Source organism: Cucurbita pepo, chromosome LG14 (assembly GCF_002806865.2).
Source record: "Cucurbita pepo subsp. pepo cultivar mu-cu-16 chromosome LG14, ASM280686v2, whole genome shotgun sequence".
Taxonomy (NCBI): domain Eukaryota; kingdom Viridiplantae; phylum Streptophyta; class Magnoliopsida; order Cucurbitales; family Cucurbitaceae; genus Cucurbita; species Cucurbita pepo.
In genome coordinates, this window is record NC_036651.1 from 3,355,151 (window position 1) to 3,373,201 (window position 18,051).

The following is an 18,051-nucleotide window of genomic DNA, read 5'->3' on the forward strand; positions in this document are numbered from 1 at the left end:
AAAAAAAAAGAAAACAAAATGAAAGAAATTGAAAAAGATGATGATGATATCAACAAAATAATACATTTTACATTAATAAGAAATTAGATGAAAATAAATCACAAAGAAAATAATGCTTCAAAATAAATAAATAAGAAATTAAATTAAGGCCGTTATATTTAGAATATCAATGCTCTAATTTGGTATATAATTAATATATTTAATGACATACTATACCATATCATATGTACTATTCATATATCTAAAATTAGAATAATAAAATTTAAAAAAATTAAATCACTATTGATATATCTGTCCTATAAAATTAGAATAATAATAATTTTTTTTTTGGCATATATGGAAAGCTCAGAAACTATGGATAGTTTAGCAATTACCCTAAAATAAAAGACAAATATATATATATATATATATATTAGAAAATATCACTTTAATTATTATTTTCAAAGGGAGAATAGTGATTTTTCTTATTGCGTTTTATATTACACTTAAATTTAAGTTGCTTACGTTATTTTAATCAATGTGACCAATTACAAACAATAATGAGAAATATATTTTTTTTAATTATTAATAATATACGTCATAGGAACAATGATAAAATAGATCAAATTTATTGTTGTAAAAAAAAAGATTTAAAAGAACTATCATATATTTTCTTTACATTGGACACCGACTCTTTAATTAAGAGCTACAAATCTAAGGTAGTCTACCGTTTTTTTTGTTTCTCGACAAAAGAAAGGAGATGGTTCTATTTGCTCTACAATAGTGAAATATATGAGCTTCTAACTACTTAGATCGAGGTTACAAATCTTCACCCTAATTAAACTATGCTCCCGTTCATAAAAATCTCGATGTTTATACTAAAACCGAAAATAAAGTTTTATCAGAAAGCAGAATGCAGCCCGGAACAACCTGATCATAAGGATTTTTGGAGCATTGTATTCCAACTGACAAAGACAAGAAGAGGTGTAATGCTAAAGGGGAAGTTTTTGTAGGCACCAAAGAGCAGAAGGATACCGACTTTTGAAGCATACATACACATCTCAGGGGAATGATTCACAAACCAAGTTTAAACTCCAATGAAGAAAAACCTTGTGAGTTTTCAGATGAAACAACTAAAACTATGTAACTACACAATAAAGTCCACAAGGGTTTTCACAAATACAATATCGGCACGAGTACCTGATGCTTGCCTCCGTGGTCGGAAATCATGGTCACGACCGCCACCTTGTTCGGCCCGGGGTTGTGAACCGAGAGAGATGAAGCCGGGGTATGCTGGCTGATGAGCAAGGAGAGCAGGGTATGCTTGGATTAAATATGTGAAGCACTCAAGGCCATTACCTTGCATTGTTCATTCATGGCTACAAGTTGAGCCTCCTTCTTGTCAAGAAGGGCACTCAACCTCACGTTTTCTTCCATGAGTTTCTGGACTTCTACTTCTTTCTGCACTTTCTCACCCTCCAATTGAGTGGTTTTAGCAACTAGCCTGTGTTCATAGCAATCAATTTAAAAGAGCCTATGCAAAAAAAATTTAAGAGTAAACTACACAAAATGGCGAGGAAAATTAACATTTCCATGGCTCAGCTTCATGCCACAAATCACAATATGTTCAGTCATATGATATTAAGTAATGCCACGGAATTTTCGGTGTGGCGTACGTGTGAGAGATTCCATTCAGAGTATTATTAGCTGAAGAACTTGACAAAGCTCATGGAATGAAAACTGTTTGTCATCAATGCATTTTCCTAGTATTGCTTCTGACCAAACACAAGGAGAAAGGAAATCTCATTACACGACACGGTCGGGCTACACGTTGGGCTACACATGTATATAAAGGTCTACCATAAGCTGACTCACAAGGCAATACAAGTACAAGAAAATCTTAGTGCATTGGAGAAATCTATGTGTAGTGCGAATCAAAAGAAAATGATATCATCCAGGAAAACCTACAGAATAAACTGAACGTTCATGATAACCAAAGAAAAGAACAAGCAAGGTCAAAGCAATATAACATTAAGAAAATGTACAAACCGTTCGAAGAGCCGCTCGATTGTCTGAAACTGTTTTTCTGATGACAAAAGTGTTTCTCTAACAGTAATGAGACTACTGACATATGATTTCAAAGACTCGAAGTCCCGCTTAACACGACATAGTTCCTGCTCATTTTCAGCAGCTCTTTGCCTCTGTCTACACGTTTCTTCGACCAGATCCTCGACTCTCTGCTTCATTTCATTTAGAATCCCATTAGTACCCACAGAAAATTGTTCCATTTCCTCCAGTTTTGAGGACATGTTTTCAATCTGAATTGATTTCTTTTTAATTTCCTCCTGACCCAAATGAACCTTTTCCTTCTCTTCAGCAGTTTCCAATTCTGCCAAAATAACCCTCTTGACAAGTGCTTCCATTACATCTGAAACCATCTGAACAGACTTAAGTATTTGACCGATATATGCAGCATCTTGTTCATCCAATAAACCACATGGCTTGCCAATACCAACCAAGGATTCCTCTTCAGTACCGTCGAATGAAGAAAGATCGATACTCTTAGACCAACCAGACAGCGGTATTCCGCTTTTGTCAACTAATCCTACCCCTTCTAAATGCTTAATACCACATGAAGAGTGAGCCAAATGGGGTATCGCCAACATTCTCGCTTTCGATTTCAAGTACGTCAACAATGAAGAAGTTGTCTTAACTCGTCGCCAGAGAACCTCTAGCTCCTTTCTCGAGTCATCCTCAGACCCTTCTATACAAGCCTTTGCCTCCATAAGCCTTGCTTGCAACACATCTACTTCGGATTGGCGCCTTTCCATTTCATGCTTCCAAGTTCCATTTGTTTCACTGAGCTGAGTTTTCAAAGCTGATAGATCAAGTTCTTCCTCTGTGGCCATAATCGTTCTGTCAAAAAACCTTTGCAATAAGAAACTTCAAACATAAGCTCCCAATCGGAAAACATTTGGCATCTAAGAGACACACATTACAAACACGATCAGTGAAACACGTTGAAATTACATAGATAACATCTAGGAAATAACGAAAACAGCATCTCCGAGGCTACATCGGACATAATACTTCAAAACACAAGTAGATAACTGAGTATAAACAAATTATGAGTCCATCAAAATTGGTTCAACTAAACCTTCTGATCAAAGATCGAGCAAACTAAATATGAATGCACACAAAACGATACAAAGTAAATCTAAAGCAAGACCGAGCTCAAAACTATCAGATTCCTTAAAAAAAAAAACATCCATCAAAGTCATCAGAACAAAATTCAAATCAATAAACAAAGAAGACACAAAAGTAGTCTCATCGGCTCGAAACCCTAAAATCCGCTCACCAAACCCCAACTGGAAACCCCCCAAAACTCACCTGATCTAACACAAATTCCAGACTCGAAACAAACGGAAAGAACACAGAAACAAACTGCAAGAATGATCGAAATACTCACAGTGATGATGGAGAGCGCGAATTAGAAGCAGTTCAGAGTGGAAAACGGAAGTTCAAAAGTGAGAAATGCAATCGAAAAAGGGAATTAGAAGAAAACGATTGAGAAGAGGAAGAACAACAACAACAAGAACAAGACGAAGACGAAGAAGGAATCAAACTGAAGAAAGGAAGATCGAAATGTCAGAACGATGTTGCGTTGGATTGTTACTGTTACCTGAAAAACAAGATTTCAACAAAAAAAAAAAAAAAAAAAAANCCCAACCACCCTCTTCCTTTAACATTCTTCTCTCTCTCTCCCGCTTATTTTATTTTATTTTATTTTATTATTTTTAATTTTATGTTTATTTTAAATTTCAAATATATAATTAAATTTTATTTTATATAATTTTTTTCAACCATAATTGATTATTCCTATGATTGTTTGGTGTTGGGTAAATATTAATTTTTAAATTGAAGAGTAAAAAAATAAAAGTTAAATATTTTAATTAAGTCTTTTAAAAAATAATTTAAATATTGATATTGGACAAAAATGTCGTAGAAATTTGAATTAAAATATTAAAAAAAAATAAATATAGAATATTGACGTCGATGATGGATAAATTTATGGGTTATGAATTACATTTAAATTATGTTAGTGAAGCAGGAGAATCAATAATATACTTATTACTATGTTTATTATCGATTTTAAAAAATTAAGATAATTATTTAAAAATTGTAATTTAATTAGTTTTTGTAATTATAAATTTATACCATTTAGTTTTTCTATTTTTAAGTTTGTTATAATTTAAGTAGAGATCTCTATTTTAACGAGGGAGAGGTGTTAAGCTTTTTATTATCATGGGGTCTAGCTATTTTTCGGCAGAACCTCCCTTACAGTATTGTCACTGCAGTAGAGTTTAACCACCAAGTTCGGGATGGATTGGTGTGGTTCCTCTAGCCTAGGACACTAGAATACCGAACCATGAACGAAGAAAGGCATAAGAGAAGCATATTGGCTAGTGATTGTGAGGCTGGGGGACACCAAAGGCCTCTGCCTTTCCATCCCTTGGATAGATAGAGATGGAGGGAGTTTCAGTTTAGATAGGAGGAGAGGGAGTGAAGAACATTTATACCTGTTAGATAAATGGGGTCAGTGACGAGATTATATTCCCATCTCATTCCAGCCTAAATCTTTGCTCCGTTTCGTTTAATATAAATATATTTTCAACTTATATTAAAGGGTGTAGTTAATACCATATTTAAACTAAAAACTGTAAGATGAAAGTCCCACCTCCACTAATTTAAGAAATGATCCTGGATTTATAGTCAAGAAATACTGTCTCCTTCAATAGTGAATTTTAATAATATTAAATTTATAATTGAAATTTGGAAACTAATTTATCCACATAAACTATTTTAAAATTTAGAAATCAATATTTAAATGTAATTTCAAACTTAATTTAAAATCTAAAAAAAGAAAAAGAAGGAAAAATAAATTGATGAACTTACTTTGACAGAGCCCTCTTTTCGTCTGAATCCTTCGTTTTCTCCATCTGTAATTGAAGCAAAAAAATTGAAGAACGACGACGAGGACGAAGAACAAGTGAGGAAGATGGGAACATTGGGAAAGGCAATTTACACCGTTGGATTCTGGATCCGGGAGACCGGCCAAGCCCTCGATCGTCTTGGTTGCCGCCTCCAAGGGAGTTGCTACTTTCAAGAACAACGTAACCTTCTTAATCTCCACATTCTACTCTATCATCTTCCAAGTCTCACCATGCTATTAATATTGTTATTGTTTATCCACCGATTTTCATTTGGTGTTATCATTTGCGGTCTTCGATGTAATGGAAATATATCTTGATGTGTATTATTACGTTTGCCTTGTATGGACATTCGAACGAGAATTTTGTTGGTTGGACAAGATTTAGAGAAGGCATGATCTTAGACATTGTATTGCGATTTTCAACTTGTAGATATGAACTGTTTTAGTCTCTTATCATTGCTTAAGAGGAATGTGCATTTGTGTTTAGTGTTTGTTTGGTGAAACCGCCTCTGTGAGGGACGGTGTTGATTTTTAGGTTATGGCATTCATCAGATAATCTTTCAGAATACAGCACCATAAATTGAGAGAGCTTATGTTAGACATTAATTGTTGAGAATTTCACTTCAGGAAGCAGTAAAAGTTCATCATCATCATCTGTTATACCCAAGGATTAAAATATCGATGTCGATCTTAATATTGGTATTTCAATTTTACATATATATGGATTACTTTTTGTTATTGGTGGATACTTCTGTAAGTCTTGTTAAATTAATAATTAAGTTGTTTCTACTTCAAAACTCGGTTGATAAATCTTGTTATTAGTATTCATACTCATATTGAGATTAATAGATGAGATTCTTTTATGTTTTATATCTGTTCATAAAAGATATTGGAGATATGGATTAATCCTTAATATCAATGTCGAACCATCCGAGTTAAAGATATATCGACATCTGAATAGACATTTCAATCATTGATTATTTCATAATCTGAGGGTTATAGTAGTTTGTTTGTACACATTTTAGCTGTTTGGATTTAACTTGAATCCATCTTTTGTTGTGTGATAATGCATCCTTTTGTCACTCCTTTTTTCTTTTTAACTTGCACCTCCTATACTGAGAACTCCAATGTCAAAGAAAATAGATTACAAACTAAAGACTGTTGCAAAACACTTACAAACTAAAGACTGTTGCAAAACCCTTGCAAACAAGGGCTGTTGCAAAATGCTTCTTAGAAAGACACGAAAAATGCAAATAGCAAAACAATGCTGGTGCATTATGTTATGCTATGATTTCCCACCATCTCGTGGAGGGAAACCTTTGCCGCCCCTTGCACCACCTCTATTACAAAAGCCACCACACCCACAACCACCTTTATTACCAATTATACGCCCACAATGACCTCCACCATCAGTTTAAAATTCAATTTTGGTCATGTATATATTCAGTACTTGACTGAGGTTTTGTTTATATACACTGCCAAATTGTATATGCCTTGGAGTTGAACCGTTGTTTTTGCTGTGCTAGGCTTTTGGTTTGAATTCTCTATAAGTAAATTATTCAAATGACATTATCTAATTCTGATTCTTATTTCTTTAGTATCTAGGCATAGGACGCTCATGAACATATTTGACAAGGCTCCTGTGGTTGACAAGGATGCATTTGTGGCGCCTAGTGCATCTATCATTGGTGATGTGCAGGTGGGACGGGGTTCCTCCATTTGGTATGGGTGTGTTTTGAGAGGTAAGCTTAACATTAGCCTATTTGAAGAATGTTGTTTCATTTCCTATATTTGGTAGTATGTTGATTTTGATGCCCCCCCACCAGGATAGTTTTTCCAATTTCCAAAGTTCCTTAATGTGGACTTTACTCCTCATCAAATAGTGTTTAATAGTACTCATCCATTAATCTTGACTTGAAATTGAAATTCGTTTGATGGAATAATTTGCATGCCTGTTGAAGTAATGGTCATCCAGTTCTGGAGAAAATCTGATGAAAGCATGTTTGGTACTAAAATGTTTCAAAATATAATATTCTGAACAGTACTATAAGGCAAGAATAATAGAAGAAAAAGGCTGAAGAAGAAATGTTTGTGATTTTTAGGTTAATACTGGTGCTTCATTATTGATTTTTAGGTAAATGCCATCTCAGCGAGTGTAGTGAAATTTTAGGTTCTAGGTTGTGCCTAAGCATGAGGTCTTGCAACAATTGAAACTCAGTTTGCTGTATTCTTGCTTGTTAGCAATTACCAATGTTTGTGTTCCTACGACCTATCACTATCAGGAATAGGACTTTTTTTGGGGAACATAACTGGTGTCTTTTCTGAGAAAAATAACCACTCTTTTGAATGCAAATAGTAAATAACTCTACTCTTCTTATTGCCTAAATTTGTTTGAGTGAACTGTTTTTTTACCAGGTAACAACCATTTATCAGTAATTTGTTTGACCAGTTTGCTTTCCCTATCTTCTTTCGCACCATTTGTTTATATTTGTCTAACTGCAAAATATTATGAAGGTGATGTTAACAGCATTAGTGTTGGTTCCGGGACCAACATACAAGACAACTCTTTAGTTCACGTAGCAAAATCCAATTTGAGTGGAAAGGTTTTACCAACGATCATTGGAGATAATGTTACTGTTGGTGAGTGATATAATCTTGTTTAAAATGATATTAGTATCTTCAGTCGACGTGTATGTGTTATGGTTTCAAATTTGAACTTGACAGGTCACAGTGCCGTGTTACATGGATGTACTATTGAGGACGAGGCATTTGTGGGGATGGGAGCGACATTGCTTGATGGAGTCTTCATCGAAAAACATGCAATGGTTGCTGCTGGAGCACTTGTGAGGCAGAATACAAGGATCCCATGCGGAGAGGTCTCTCAATACTATCATTTTACTTTGTATCAGTGTATTTATCGGTCTTGAATTTTATAGTCAAATTGATACGGTTGTTACTTGACTCCCACAATTCTAGGATTGATGGCACAATTCACCATTCTCCAATGGAAAATTGCTCTTGTTTGTTTATGTGATTGAGAGAACGGTAGTTAGGAAGAGTATTAAAGGGGTTAGGTCAAGTGTGTGAGCTGATCTGTTTTGAAGTGTGGGTTCATGTAGTTACTAGTTTTTTATGATGTGGGTAAGATGTGTGCAAAAGAATATACATTAGAGTGATGAGCGGGGTCGTTTTGGCTTTTTACCGAAGTCTTGGAAGGAGAGTCTGGGATCTCTGAATCGTCCCTTGGATACGAACCCTTCTCCGTTCTACAAAGTAATTTGCTTCTATCATGTTTGAAAGAAGTTATTAACTATTAGTAGTGCAATCACAGGTATGGGGAGGCAATCCGGCCAAATTCCTGAGGAAGCTTACAGAAGAAGAGATGGCCTTTATCTCCCAGTCAGCCATTAATTATTCCAACTTATCACAGGTTCATGCAGCTGAAAACGTAAAGAGCTTTGACGAAATTGAATTCGAAAAGGTTCTTCGCAAGAAGTTTGCTCGTCGTGATGAAGAGTATGATTCAATGCTGGGCGTTGTTCGTGAAACCCCCCCAGAGCTCATTCTTCCAGATAATATACTGGCCAACAAAGTACCAAAATCTTCTTAAGACATTTTCTTAATGTAGGCACATAAAAATTCTTCCCCTTTCAAATGTCGAGTTGATAAAAGACGTGACTTTCATCTCAAATAATTTATGGAGGTTGGAAGAAAGAGCGAGTGCCAGTAATCACGGACAACGTCCTCTGGCCACAGCTCGAGTCAATCATCTTCTCCAAAACCCCATTTTTCTCCATCTTGAGAAATCAGGTACAATGAGACATCATTACATTGGATGCTTTAATCATCTTGAATCTATTCTTGGTTTTGAATATTTCATTGGCTGTTACTAGTTGGAAATAAATAAACTAAGGACGCTTCCTGATTCTTTTTCATAGATCAAATCTTTGAATCGAAACAGGGAGCTAATATTTGTTTGGGAGTGTTTGATGTTTGTCTGATTTGATTACATTAGCCAACTGTAAAGGTCTCTCATGTGAAGCAAATGTATGGCTGCTGATGCAATGCAGAAGGGTGGAAGAGGGGGATGTTCTTAGCCAATGTTGCGGCTATGGAGTTTGGTTGATAATGGGATGAATGGGCCAATCTGTTTGTCGGCCTTCTTTGAAGAATAATAATCGTACAGCCATTTTGTTTTGTTTTTTTTTTTTTTACAAAAAAAAAAAAAAAAAACAANAAGAAATGTCAATTATTAAAGCCACTAGCTTTTCCTATTAAGATCCCCACTTCCCATCTCCCTGAGTGGCAAAGTTGAGTAAAGTACATACTTGATTTGACATGGATTCAATAGCTCCAACTTGATCCCCCAAGAAACACTGTTTATTTGCTGGACAAACGTCAACCGGACAAATTCCTTTTTAAGTTCTAAGTTTGGTTCGTGGATTCAAGTGATATATAAGTAAAAGGCTTAATCGAGCATTAAGATCGTTTGATGAAGAAGTAAGTTTAAGAGGTAAAACGAACGGAAGTGATTGAAAGTGGGTATAAGTAAAACGCTTAATTGAGCATTGGGATCGTTCGATGAAGAAGTAAGTTTAAGAGGTAAAACGAACGAAAGTGATTGAAATTGGGTACAAATCACTTTTAAGTTTCAAGTTCAGTTATTCGTAGAGATACATAAGTAAAATACCTTAGTGAGCATTGAAATACAAAAAGTAAGTTTAAGAGATAAAACGAACGGAAGTGATTGAAAGTGGGTACAAATCACTTTTAAGTTCTAAGTTCAGTTATTCGTATATTTAAGTGATACATAAGTAAAATACTTTACTGAGTATTGAAATCGATCGAAAAAAAATGTAAGTTTAAGAGATAAAACGAACGGAAGTGATTGAAAGCAGGAAAGTGAAGTGATTGAAAGACGATAAAGTTGTGGAGTCCATTAATTTGGGACCAAAATGTGAGGAGAAATGGGCAATTGGGGCATTGTGTATTGGGAGAAGCAAAAGGCAAACTAACCCATTTGCCATTGGCCATTATAAAGAGACAAACACCAAAGCAAATACCTTAACCCCATTTTCCATTTTTCCTCCTCTTTCTAGTGGACGTTGACCAACTATCTTTCAAATTCTTCGCTCGGTTTTTGTTTCAATTTCGTCTCTATGATCTAGTTGAGACGATAACTCAACTAAAGCGTTGTATATCTCAAAGTTTTACAATAAAGAACATCTCGTTTCTCAAGTTTCAAGATTGAATCTTGTACCTTAAAAAAAGTGATACACGAGACGTTTGAGTGATATGAAGATGGTCAGTTGAAGCCAACCCGACACATTATTTCACCTACGAATCTAATTACTCAAGCCACGAACATGATGAGAGAATTAAACGAAATGGGTATTCCATTATGGGTATTAGAAATGGTATTTTAATAAGAAATGATGATGTCGTGTTGTTTCCCACTTTTTTTCTTATAATACTAACAAAATTGTATTGCTTCCCGTTCGTTTGTTCGTTCGTGGCTGCTTTACGTCAAAGGGACACTAAAAGTATTTCAAAACTTTATTCATTTAGTTTGCCAACCATCAATATTCCAACATTTTTCCTCTTAAACTTTAGTTCTTTGTTCTTGTTCTTGCTTCGTATTTTGTTTATCGCCTTTCCTTCATGGAATGGTTCGTGTTAGTAGTTTGTATAAATGGAAGCGTTTAGATGATGTTAACGTGATTGATGGATACCATGCTTGAAAATTTGTGGTAGTAATACGTTTTTGTGATATCGAATTGAACATATAATCACTATGACATGATGTCTTACTATCTTACAAACACTTTCGAAATAATTTTTGAAACTTCAAAATATACGTACATCACACGTGGCTCTAGAGTCCGTAAGTAACAAAAATTCAAGAAAATTCAATAAGTTCTTTTGGGAATTTTGATAATGTTCTTGGATAAAGGGTTTTTGTAAAAAGGACAAACAATGACAGAATTCGAATAAAACTTATTATCTCATAGAACACACTTCGATTAGCACAAAAGATAATAATTTGATATCAGCGTTTCAAATCATCATTTTTGTGAAGTAACGTTGGAGCACAACAACATAAGAAAAGTGGAATTAACGTTGGATCACAACAACATAAGAACGTGAAGTTGAAGCGTTTTGTGGTCCATATTTGAAAAAAAATCTCGAAGGGATTGAAAATCAACGCAATCAACAAAGCTTGCATCTAACTAGAAAAGATAAAAACAACGCTATCAAGTCATATAAACGAGAATTGAACAATATCGTCGAAACTAAATTTGATCCACCCAAAATCCGTTACAATAACTCCACTTTCGAACGAACAAGACAAAAGAAAGCCCCACACCCAAACAATGAACAAAATTTCAAAAGTTGGATGGAACTTGTAATGATGTGGACAATATTGAGGAGTTAGAGAAGGAATGTTTTACTCGTAAAAATTGCACACGAATTAAGCTTCTTTGTTTGAATAAAATTCGTGTTAGTACTAGAGGTGTTGACAAGGCGAGGCAGAGACGAAGAATCGGGGCAAGGTAGAGACGAGGATGACTTCTTTGACCCCGCTCTCATTCAATTCTACATCTCCGAAAATTTGTTCAATAGTATTCTTAGAGTCGTGAAAAATTTAATTTTCGAAAATCAAATGAAATTTACGTGTAAATTTCTTAACCCTCATAATATAATTAAGTGATTCAAAAGTAAAATTGATCTGGTTTTTTTTTTAATAGAATAATATTAAAAAGAAAAGGATTTTTTTCGTGGCTTCGTTTAAGGTTTGTTTCGCCATGTTTCGCCAAATCCATGCTTGTTTGACCACATATGTTGTATGCACATGCATGTTTGTTAAATCGTTGTACAGATTCCAAGCTTATTTGATCACATATATTTGCAACACAACAACGTCACATCTCATTGATTCCCAACAACATGACCCATGTATTCGACCATCTTGATTGGCTCTATTTAAACTGGTGAATCAATTATTTAATTTTGAAACCTATAAACTAATTTGACACAAAACTTAAGCTTTCCCGATCAAAAAAGTAATTTACCTTAAAAAAAAGGGGAAAAAAAACGAGGGAGGGACGAGTATCGAGATGGGAATCCAACTTGAGAAGATTTTTTTTCTTTTTCTTTCCACCGCCTCCCCACTAGACGTGCATCATTTACGAAATCAACTGCATAAAGAGTTTCAAAATGGAAAGAAGAAGAAACGATAAGAAAGATGTTGGAAATATGACAGAACTCTGCACTAACTAGATAAAAGAAAAATTATGATTATATACGTAAGAGATACTATCAACACTATCTCCATCAATAAAAGACCATTTGAGAAACTCTTATGTTCCAAGTAAATCACATCATACAAGTCAGTATCGATATCAAAATCATGGTCTGAATCCGTTGTGTTTGTCGAGACAACTTTTCTTAGTTGTTTCTAACTTATAACAAGCTCAACTAAGGTTAAGAAGAGAAGGAAAATCACACAAGCGCAATGACGAGCTATCCAGGTAGCACCATGGTGCTCTAGAGTAGTGCTTCCGCAGTGTTGGTGCCCAAATTTGGCCATTTCTCGTACGGTGTTTTATTTGCTCCATTTCTCCACTTTTAACCATAGGCTTTAAATAACACCTTTCCAACCAGTTTTCCCCCAATGATTTGCTCACCACACAAAATCCAAGTCACACTTTCACTAATATCACGATTATTTTTCGCCGTTGGTTTAGACGAAATTATCTTTGCAACAAAAGTAGACTTTTAGTGCATTTTAAAATGCCTATAAACTTACTACTGCATAAGTGAACTAAAGAGAAGTTTTACCAATATAAAATATAGCTCAACTGACATAAATATCTTAACCAAACAAGTAAGAAGTTAGTATATAACTAATGGGGAAGTCATCGTATTAAACTTAAATGAACTAAAAATTCTTTAAAAAATAACACGCGAAAAAAGTTTCACCAATATGAACATAGCTCCACGGACATAAAATAAGCATCTTAAACAAGCAAACAAATAAGAAGTTAGTATATGACCAATGAGATGTCATCATACTAAACTTAAATGAACTAAAAATTCTTTAAAAAGAACATACGAAAAAAGTTCTACTAATATGAACACAACTCAACTGACATAAAATAAATATTTTAAATAAACAAGCTAGAAATAAGTTACGGAAATGATATGATCTTTTTCTATACGGGTAGTTTTTGTTTCTCGAAGAAGCTTAAAGCACTAGGGGGGTTTAATGGGAGAAACAAGTTGAGATTCTCCATAATTCTGTTTGAACAACTGTTGGATTATGGTATGAGCATATTTGAAATTGAAAACAATTATATCTCCCCATTCATGTTCATTTAAATGTGGAGAGAAAGAGATGTTTAAACCCATAATTTTCTAACAAGTCACCATAATCCAACACCAATAAAATGATCAAACTCCACTTCATTGCAATCATTATGATTATTTTTTAGTTAAACTACTATTCAACCACTTCAATTTTCTTTTTTGTCCATATGCTAATCTTCTAAAAACACATAATGCTTCATTACTACCTAAACAAATCACCAAAACCGAAACCCACGAGTTAAAAAATTAAGAATTTGGTGTTTTCTTTCTAATTTTTCTCCTAAATTTTGGATGTTCCACGTACGGTTTTGAAGCCAAGCCTTTCCAACAACGGGGCCTAAGGATCAATATGATGATTGGTTTAAGTAGGGCGGCCGGCCTACTATGGACACCTAGTGCATGAGACCGCACTGTACACATTCAAAGAGGGGATATATATAAAAAAAAGTAGATGGTAGAAGAAAAAATGTTGCACATTCCTATAAAATGTCCGACTCCACCTCTCGGTACTCCTAGAATCATATGTTCGTTAGCTTGACCCGTGTACATGCAGTAAGAAAATTTTGCTAACCATACTCACATGAGATGTCCGAGAATCGAACAAATGTAGAGATTATGAATGAAAGAAATGAAGAAGGTGCATGTGAGATCCCACATTGGTTGGGGAGGAGAACGAAACATTCTTTATAAGGGTATGAAAACCTTTTCCTAGCAGATGCGTTTTAAAAACCTTAAAGGGAAGCCCGAAAGGAAAAGCCCAAAGAAGACAATATCTATTAGCGGTGGTTTCCCATATTTCTAACATGTTCTATGTTCCAAGTTAAAAGGGGATGTTTTGAATCCCCCAATGGAATCAAAACTATTCTCAGTTTCATGGTTGATGGAATAGCAAAAACCCAAAAGTCCCCCAATGGAATCAAAACTATTCTTAGTTTCATGGTTGATGGAATAGCAAACCCAAAAGTCCTCCATTGCTGCAAGAACCAAAATGTAGGCCTCTACTTAAAGGGTGCATGAATGGTGTAGTGGAAAACAGGAAAATGGTGCAATCAGTTTGTGATGGGCACCCCACTGATCCACTGATCCACTGATCCATTCATCCCACACCCCGTCTTGGGAAAAAGAAAATGACTCTTAGTTTGGGTCAACATTAGGAATATCCCTTGAGTTACACGTGGCCAAAGCCGCAACTTTTGGGATGAACAATGCTGGAAAATCTATGTCAATTTGTAATGAATAAATCAACTCCTTGATTTGATAGAGTCGGCTTTGTTTTCCATTTCCACAGAACAATTTGCTTTTGCTTACAAAAACCTTATCTTAAGGAACAAAACACATACTCTGCCAACTAACATGAGCAAGTCAGAGGAAAAAGAAAAGCAGTGGCATATGAGATAAGCTTCAAACACACAATTCACTGTCACTTTTCTTCTTCTTTTCATCGCCTTTTTTTCTTTTTGTTCCAAAAGTTAGCTCAGTTTCTAAATCTTTGAACATATTTTCATTAGTTTACGAAGTGGTGATGGGAATCCTGAAGCCTAATTTATTCTACGAGTTATGTTGGCTTAAGATTCTTATTCTTCCAAGGGATTATTCAGAGAAATGTAAAGAAACAAAAGAAATATCTCTAGTTGTGAGATCCCACGTCGGTTGGGGATAGAATGAAGCATTCTTTATAAGGATGTGGAAACCTCTCCCTCGCATACGCGTTTTAAAAACCTTGAAAGGAAGTTTGAAAGAGAAAGCCCTTCATAAGTATGTGGAAACCTCTCTCAAGCAGACGCGTTTTAAAAACTTTGAGGGGAAGCGCGAAAGGGAAATCCCTTTATAAGGATGTGGAAACCTCTTCCTAGCATACACATTTTAACAACCTTGGGGGGAAGCCGGAAAGTCAAAGCCCAAAAAGAGGACAATATCGGCTTACGGTGGGCCTCTTGTACTATGGTAGTAGAAGATGGCTCAGTGGAGCAGAGGGAGGAATGTCAAACAAAGTAAACCCAAAGTATTGGATGTGTTGTTAATTTGAGTTTAATTTACAAACAGTGAAGGTGATGTAAGAACTCAAGAAGCCAAAGGTTTCAGTTGTTGCTAATCGTCCATTCTTTATTAACACTGTTTGAATCAATAGCCAACATGATGGCCCCTCCCAAGAAGGCAAGTAAATAGGCACTATTCATGAAAGAAAATATCATAAAAAAGAACATGAGGCCAGAAAAAGAAAGAAAAAAAAGGGAGACAAAAAAACTTTCGTACTTCATCAAATTCTACCATTAAAAGGGGCATTTGAACAACACAAAGAACTCATCCAAGTAGAGAAGAACAAGAACAAGAACAAGAACCAAACCCAGAACCAGAACCAGCTCCAAATCTTTACCCATATGGATATTGAAAAAGTTTTCCACATGAATGGTGGAATTGGCAACAATAGCTATGCCAAAAACTCCCATCTTCAGGTCCTCTCTCTGATATGTATATATATATATATTGAAATGTTTTTTGTCCTACTCTCTCCTTCCTTTTCTGTTTGTTTTCTAATGGCTAAACCACATGATTGTAACAGAAGAAAGGTTCAGATATGGTAAAGCACATAACAATGGAGGCCATAGAGCAAGTTTACCTTTCCACCGGCGCTCCTGCGAGCTTCGGCATCGCCGATCTGGGCTGCTCCTCCGGTCCAAATTCGCTATCGATCGTCAAAGAAATAATCCAAGCCATTCAATCGCTAAGCTCCAGTCATCTCCAGCCGCCGCCGGAGTTCCGCGTCTATTTGAACGACCTTCCGACCAACGATTTCAATTCCATCTTCAAAGCTCTCCCTGATTTCTGCAGAGAGCTTCAAAACGAAGGGAAAAATCAAAATCCATCGGGGTTTTTCATTGGGGCCTATCCAGGCTCATTTTACCAGAGACTTTTCCCCAATAATTGCTTGCACTTTGTCTATTCCTCTTACAGCCTCCACTGGCTTTCTAGGGTTTGCCGCCATTGCTATTTCCTTTTCCCCCATTTCCTTTTTCTTTTTTTGGATTTTCTCTAATGTTTAAAATTGTTCGTTTCGGTGATCATCCTTGTAGGTTCCTGAGGGGCTTCGAAATGAATTGGGGGAACCGCTGAATAGAGGCACCATTTATATATCGGAGAGGAGTCCGATTTCCATAGCGGAGGCTTACGTGAAGCAATTCCGGCGAGATTTCTGCGAGTTCCTGAGGAAGAGAGCGGAGGAGGTGGTTTCCGGCGGCCGGATGGTGCTGATCTTGCTCGGAAGAGACGGTGCCGATCATGTCGACAGAGGAAATTCCTTCTTGTGGCACCTTCTTGCTCGAGCCTTCGCCATTTTAGTCTCGCAGGTAACAAAAATTAAATAAATAAACATAAAAATATTTGCTTATTTTTTAAAATGTTTTTTTTTTATTTTATTTTATTTATAAATTTCCTTAGCATATATATATATATATATATATATATATATATATATATANAAATGTAATCAAGAATCTTCAATAGTGACGTCGGGTGACCTGTTCATCCAGGCATGTATATCTTAACGATATTGGATTAGAGTGGATTATCGATGAGGGTCGAGCGTTTTATAACGAAATATGTATTTTGTTCGTTATATTATAGGGAAAAGTGAAAGAGGAGGAGGTAGATAGATACGACGTGAATTTCTACGCACCGAACAAAGAGGAGATAGAAGAGGAAGTAAAAAGAGAAGGGTCGTTCGGGTTGGAGAGAATAGAGAAGTTTGAGTTAGAAAAGAAGGTGAAAAACGGCGAGAGCTACGGGAAAGAAGTGGCAAAGACTGTTAGAGCCATTCAAGAATCTATGATATCTCACCATTTCGGTGATGCCATTTTGGAGTCTTTGTTTCATAATTACGGTACCATTTTGGACGAAGAATCTGCCAAACAAGATATCAAACCCATCTCTTTTGTTATCGTTCTTACAAAGTTTTAAATTATTTATTCCGAAAAAAATTCTTAGTCTCACATTTTTTGTAATATTTCTACTCCATTTCTTATCGATTCAGTGTCGTTCTAATTGCCTCATCTCGTTGTTCTTTTACTAGGCTGAATATATTACAGAGTTATGAGCTTTGTGATTATGTAAAATCCCGAACATCGAGTTTGAACACTAACAGCGTTGTAAAAAACTAGTTTTCTTTAGTTCTAAACGGCTCGGGAGCTATTTTGAATCTACTACGACCAAATCGAAAAAGATTCATTATTGAAGGGCAACTAACTTTGATATAAACTCAATTAAGAGTCAAAAAGTCGTGAATTCTAATCATATTTCTCGGGGCTATAATTAAAAATAGGTACAAATGAAAGGAGTAATGTGCAAAAGAACAAAATTAGTAGGCCCATTTCATAATATTTAAACTATTTTTTTTTTTTAATAATATTTGATCGGGATATATTCGTAACAAACATAATAGCAAACAATCAATAATAAACCTTAATTAGTGATAGGTCTAACCTCGGTTAGTGAGAGTTTAAATTCGTGTCATATTTACAAGTACTCTTAGATTATGCTTGTAACGACCCTAAATTTTCACATACTCAGAGTTGCTACTAACCTCTCATGCTCATCTACAATGCAGAAATATAACTCTTACCTAAACATCATTTATGACGTAAACTTTGAAAAGCGGTTAAAACAACTTCTTCTCTAGAAAACAGTCTACCCTATGCACGTGCCACAGTCTCTGC

General features: G+C 35.3%; 4 protein-coding genes across 9 annotated transcripts in view; 2 read left to right on the plus strand and 2 right to left on the minus strand.

The window, feature by feature from the left end:
• LOC111810667 (monoacylglycerol lipase ABHD6-like) overlaps window positions 1-14,426 on the minus strand; it is a 25,586-nt gene extending 11,160 nt beyond the window's left edge. The window contains exon 1 of the mRNA XM_023697413.1: window positions 14,423-14,426. The gene's annotated coding sequence lies outside the window, so the exon portion shown is untranslated. The remainder of the gene's footprint in view (window positions 1-14,422) is intronic.
• LOC111810663 lies at window positions 894-3,695 on the minus strand. 3 transcript variants are annotated; one of them, XM_023697408.1, is made up of 3 exons: window positions 3,449-3,695; window positions 2,029-2,895; window positions 894-1,483 (listed from the first exon to the last, which is right to left on the minus strand). In XM_023697408.1, exons 2-3 carry the CDS (start codon window positions 2,886-2,888, stop codon window positions 1,309-1,311), a joined length of 1,035 nt encoding a protein of 344 aa, XP_023553176.1. In that variant the 5' UTR covers window positions 2,889-2,895; window positions 3,449-3,695; the 3' UTR covers window positions 894-1,308. The 3 variants fall into 3 exon arrangements, with proteins under 3 accessions (XP_023553176.1, XP_023553175.1, XP_023553177.1); XM_023697407.1 differs by having other exon boundaries at window positions 2,029-2,907; XM_023697409.1 differs by having other exon boundaries at window positions 2,029-2,960.
• Window positions 4,926-9,182, plus strand: LOC111810665 (gamma carbonic anhydrase 1, mitochondrial-like). 4 transcript variants are annotated; one of them, XR_002817422.1, is made up of 6 exons: window positions 4,926-5,153; window positions 6,571-6,714; window positions 7,487-7,612; window positions 7,697-7,848; window positions 8,304-8,782; window positions 8,988-9,182. XR_002817422.1 is itself a non-coding variant. In XM_023697410.1 (5 exons), exons 1-5 carry the CDS (start codon window positions 5,039-5,041, stop codon window positions 8,580-8,582), a joined length of 816 nt encoding a protein of 271 aa, XP_023553178.1. In that variant the 5' UTR covers window positions 4,926-5,038; the 3' UTR covers window positions 8,583-9,182. The 4 variants fall into 4 exon arrangements, 1 of the variants encoding a protein (XP_023553178.1); XR_002817423.1 differs by having other exon boundaries at window positions 9,000-9,182; XR_002817424.1 differs by having other exon boundaries at window positions 9,043-9,182.
• A 779-nt stretch (window positions 14,427-15,205) lies between the features above and the next one.
• On the plus strand, window positions 15,206-17,388 carry LOC111810662 (salicylate carboxymethyltransferase). Its single transcript, XM_023697406.1, has 4 exons — window positions 15,206-15,795; window positions 15,903-16,313; window positions 16,414-16,686; window positions 16,964-17,388. The coding sequence occupies exons 1-4, from the start codon at window positions 15,721-15,723 to the stop codon at window positions 17,294-17,296; spliced, it is 1,092 nt and encodes a 363-aa protein (XP_023553174.1). The 5' UTR covers window positions 15,206-15,720; the 3' UTR covers window positions 17,297-17,388.
• Window positions 17,389-18,051: the final 663 nt, after the last annotated feature.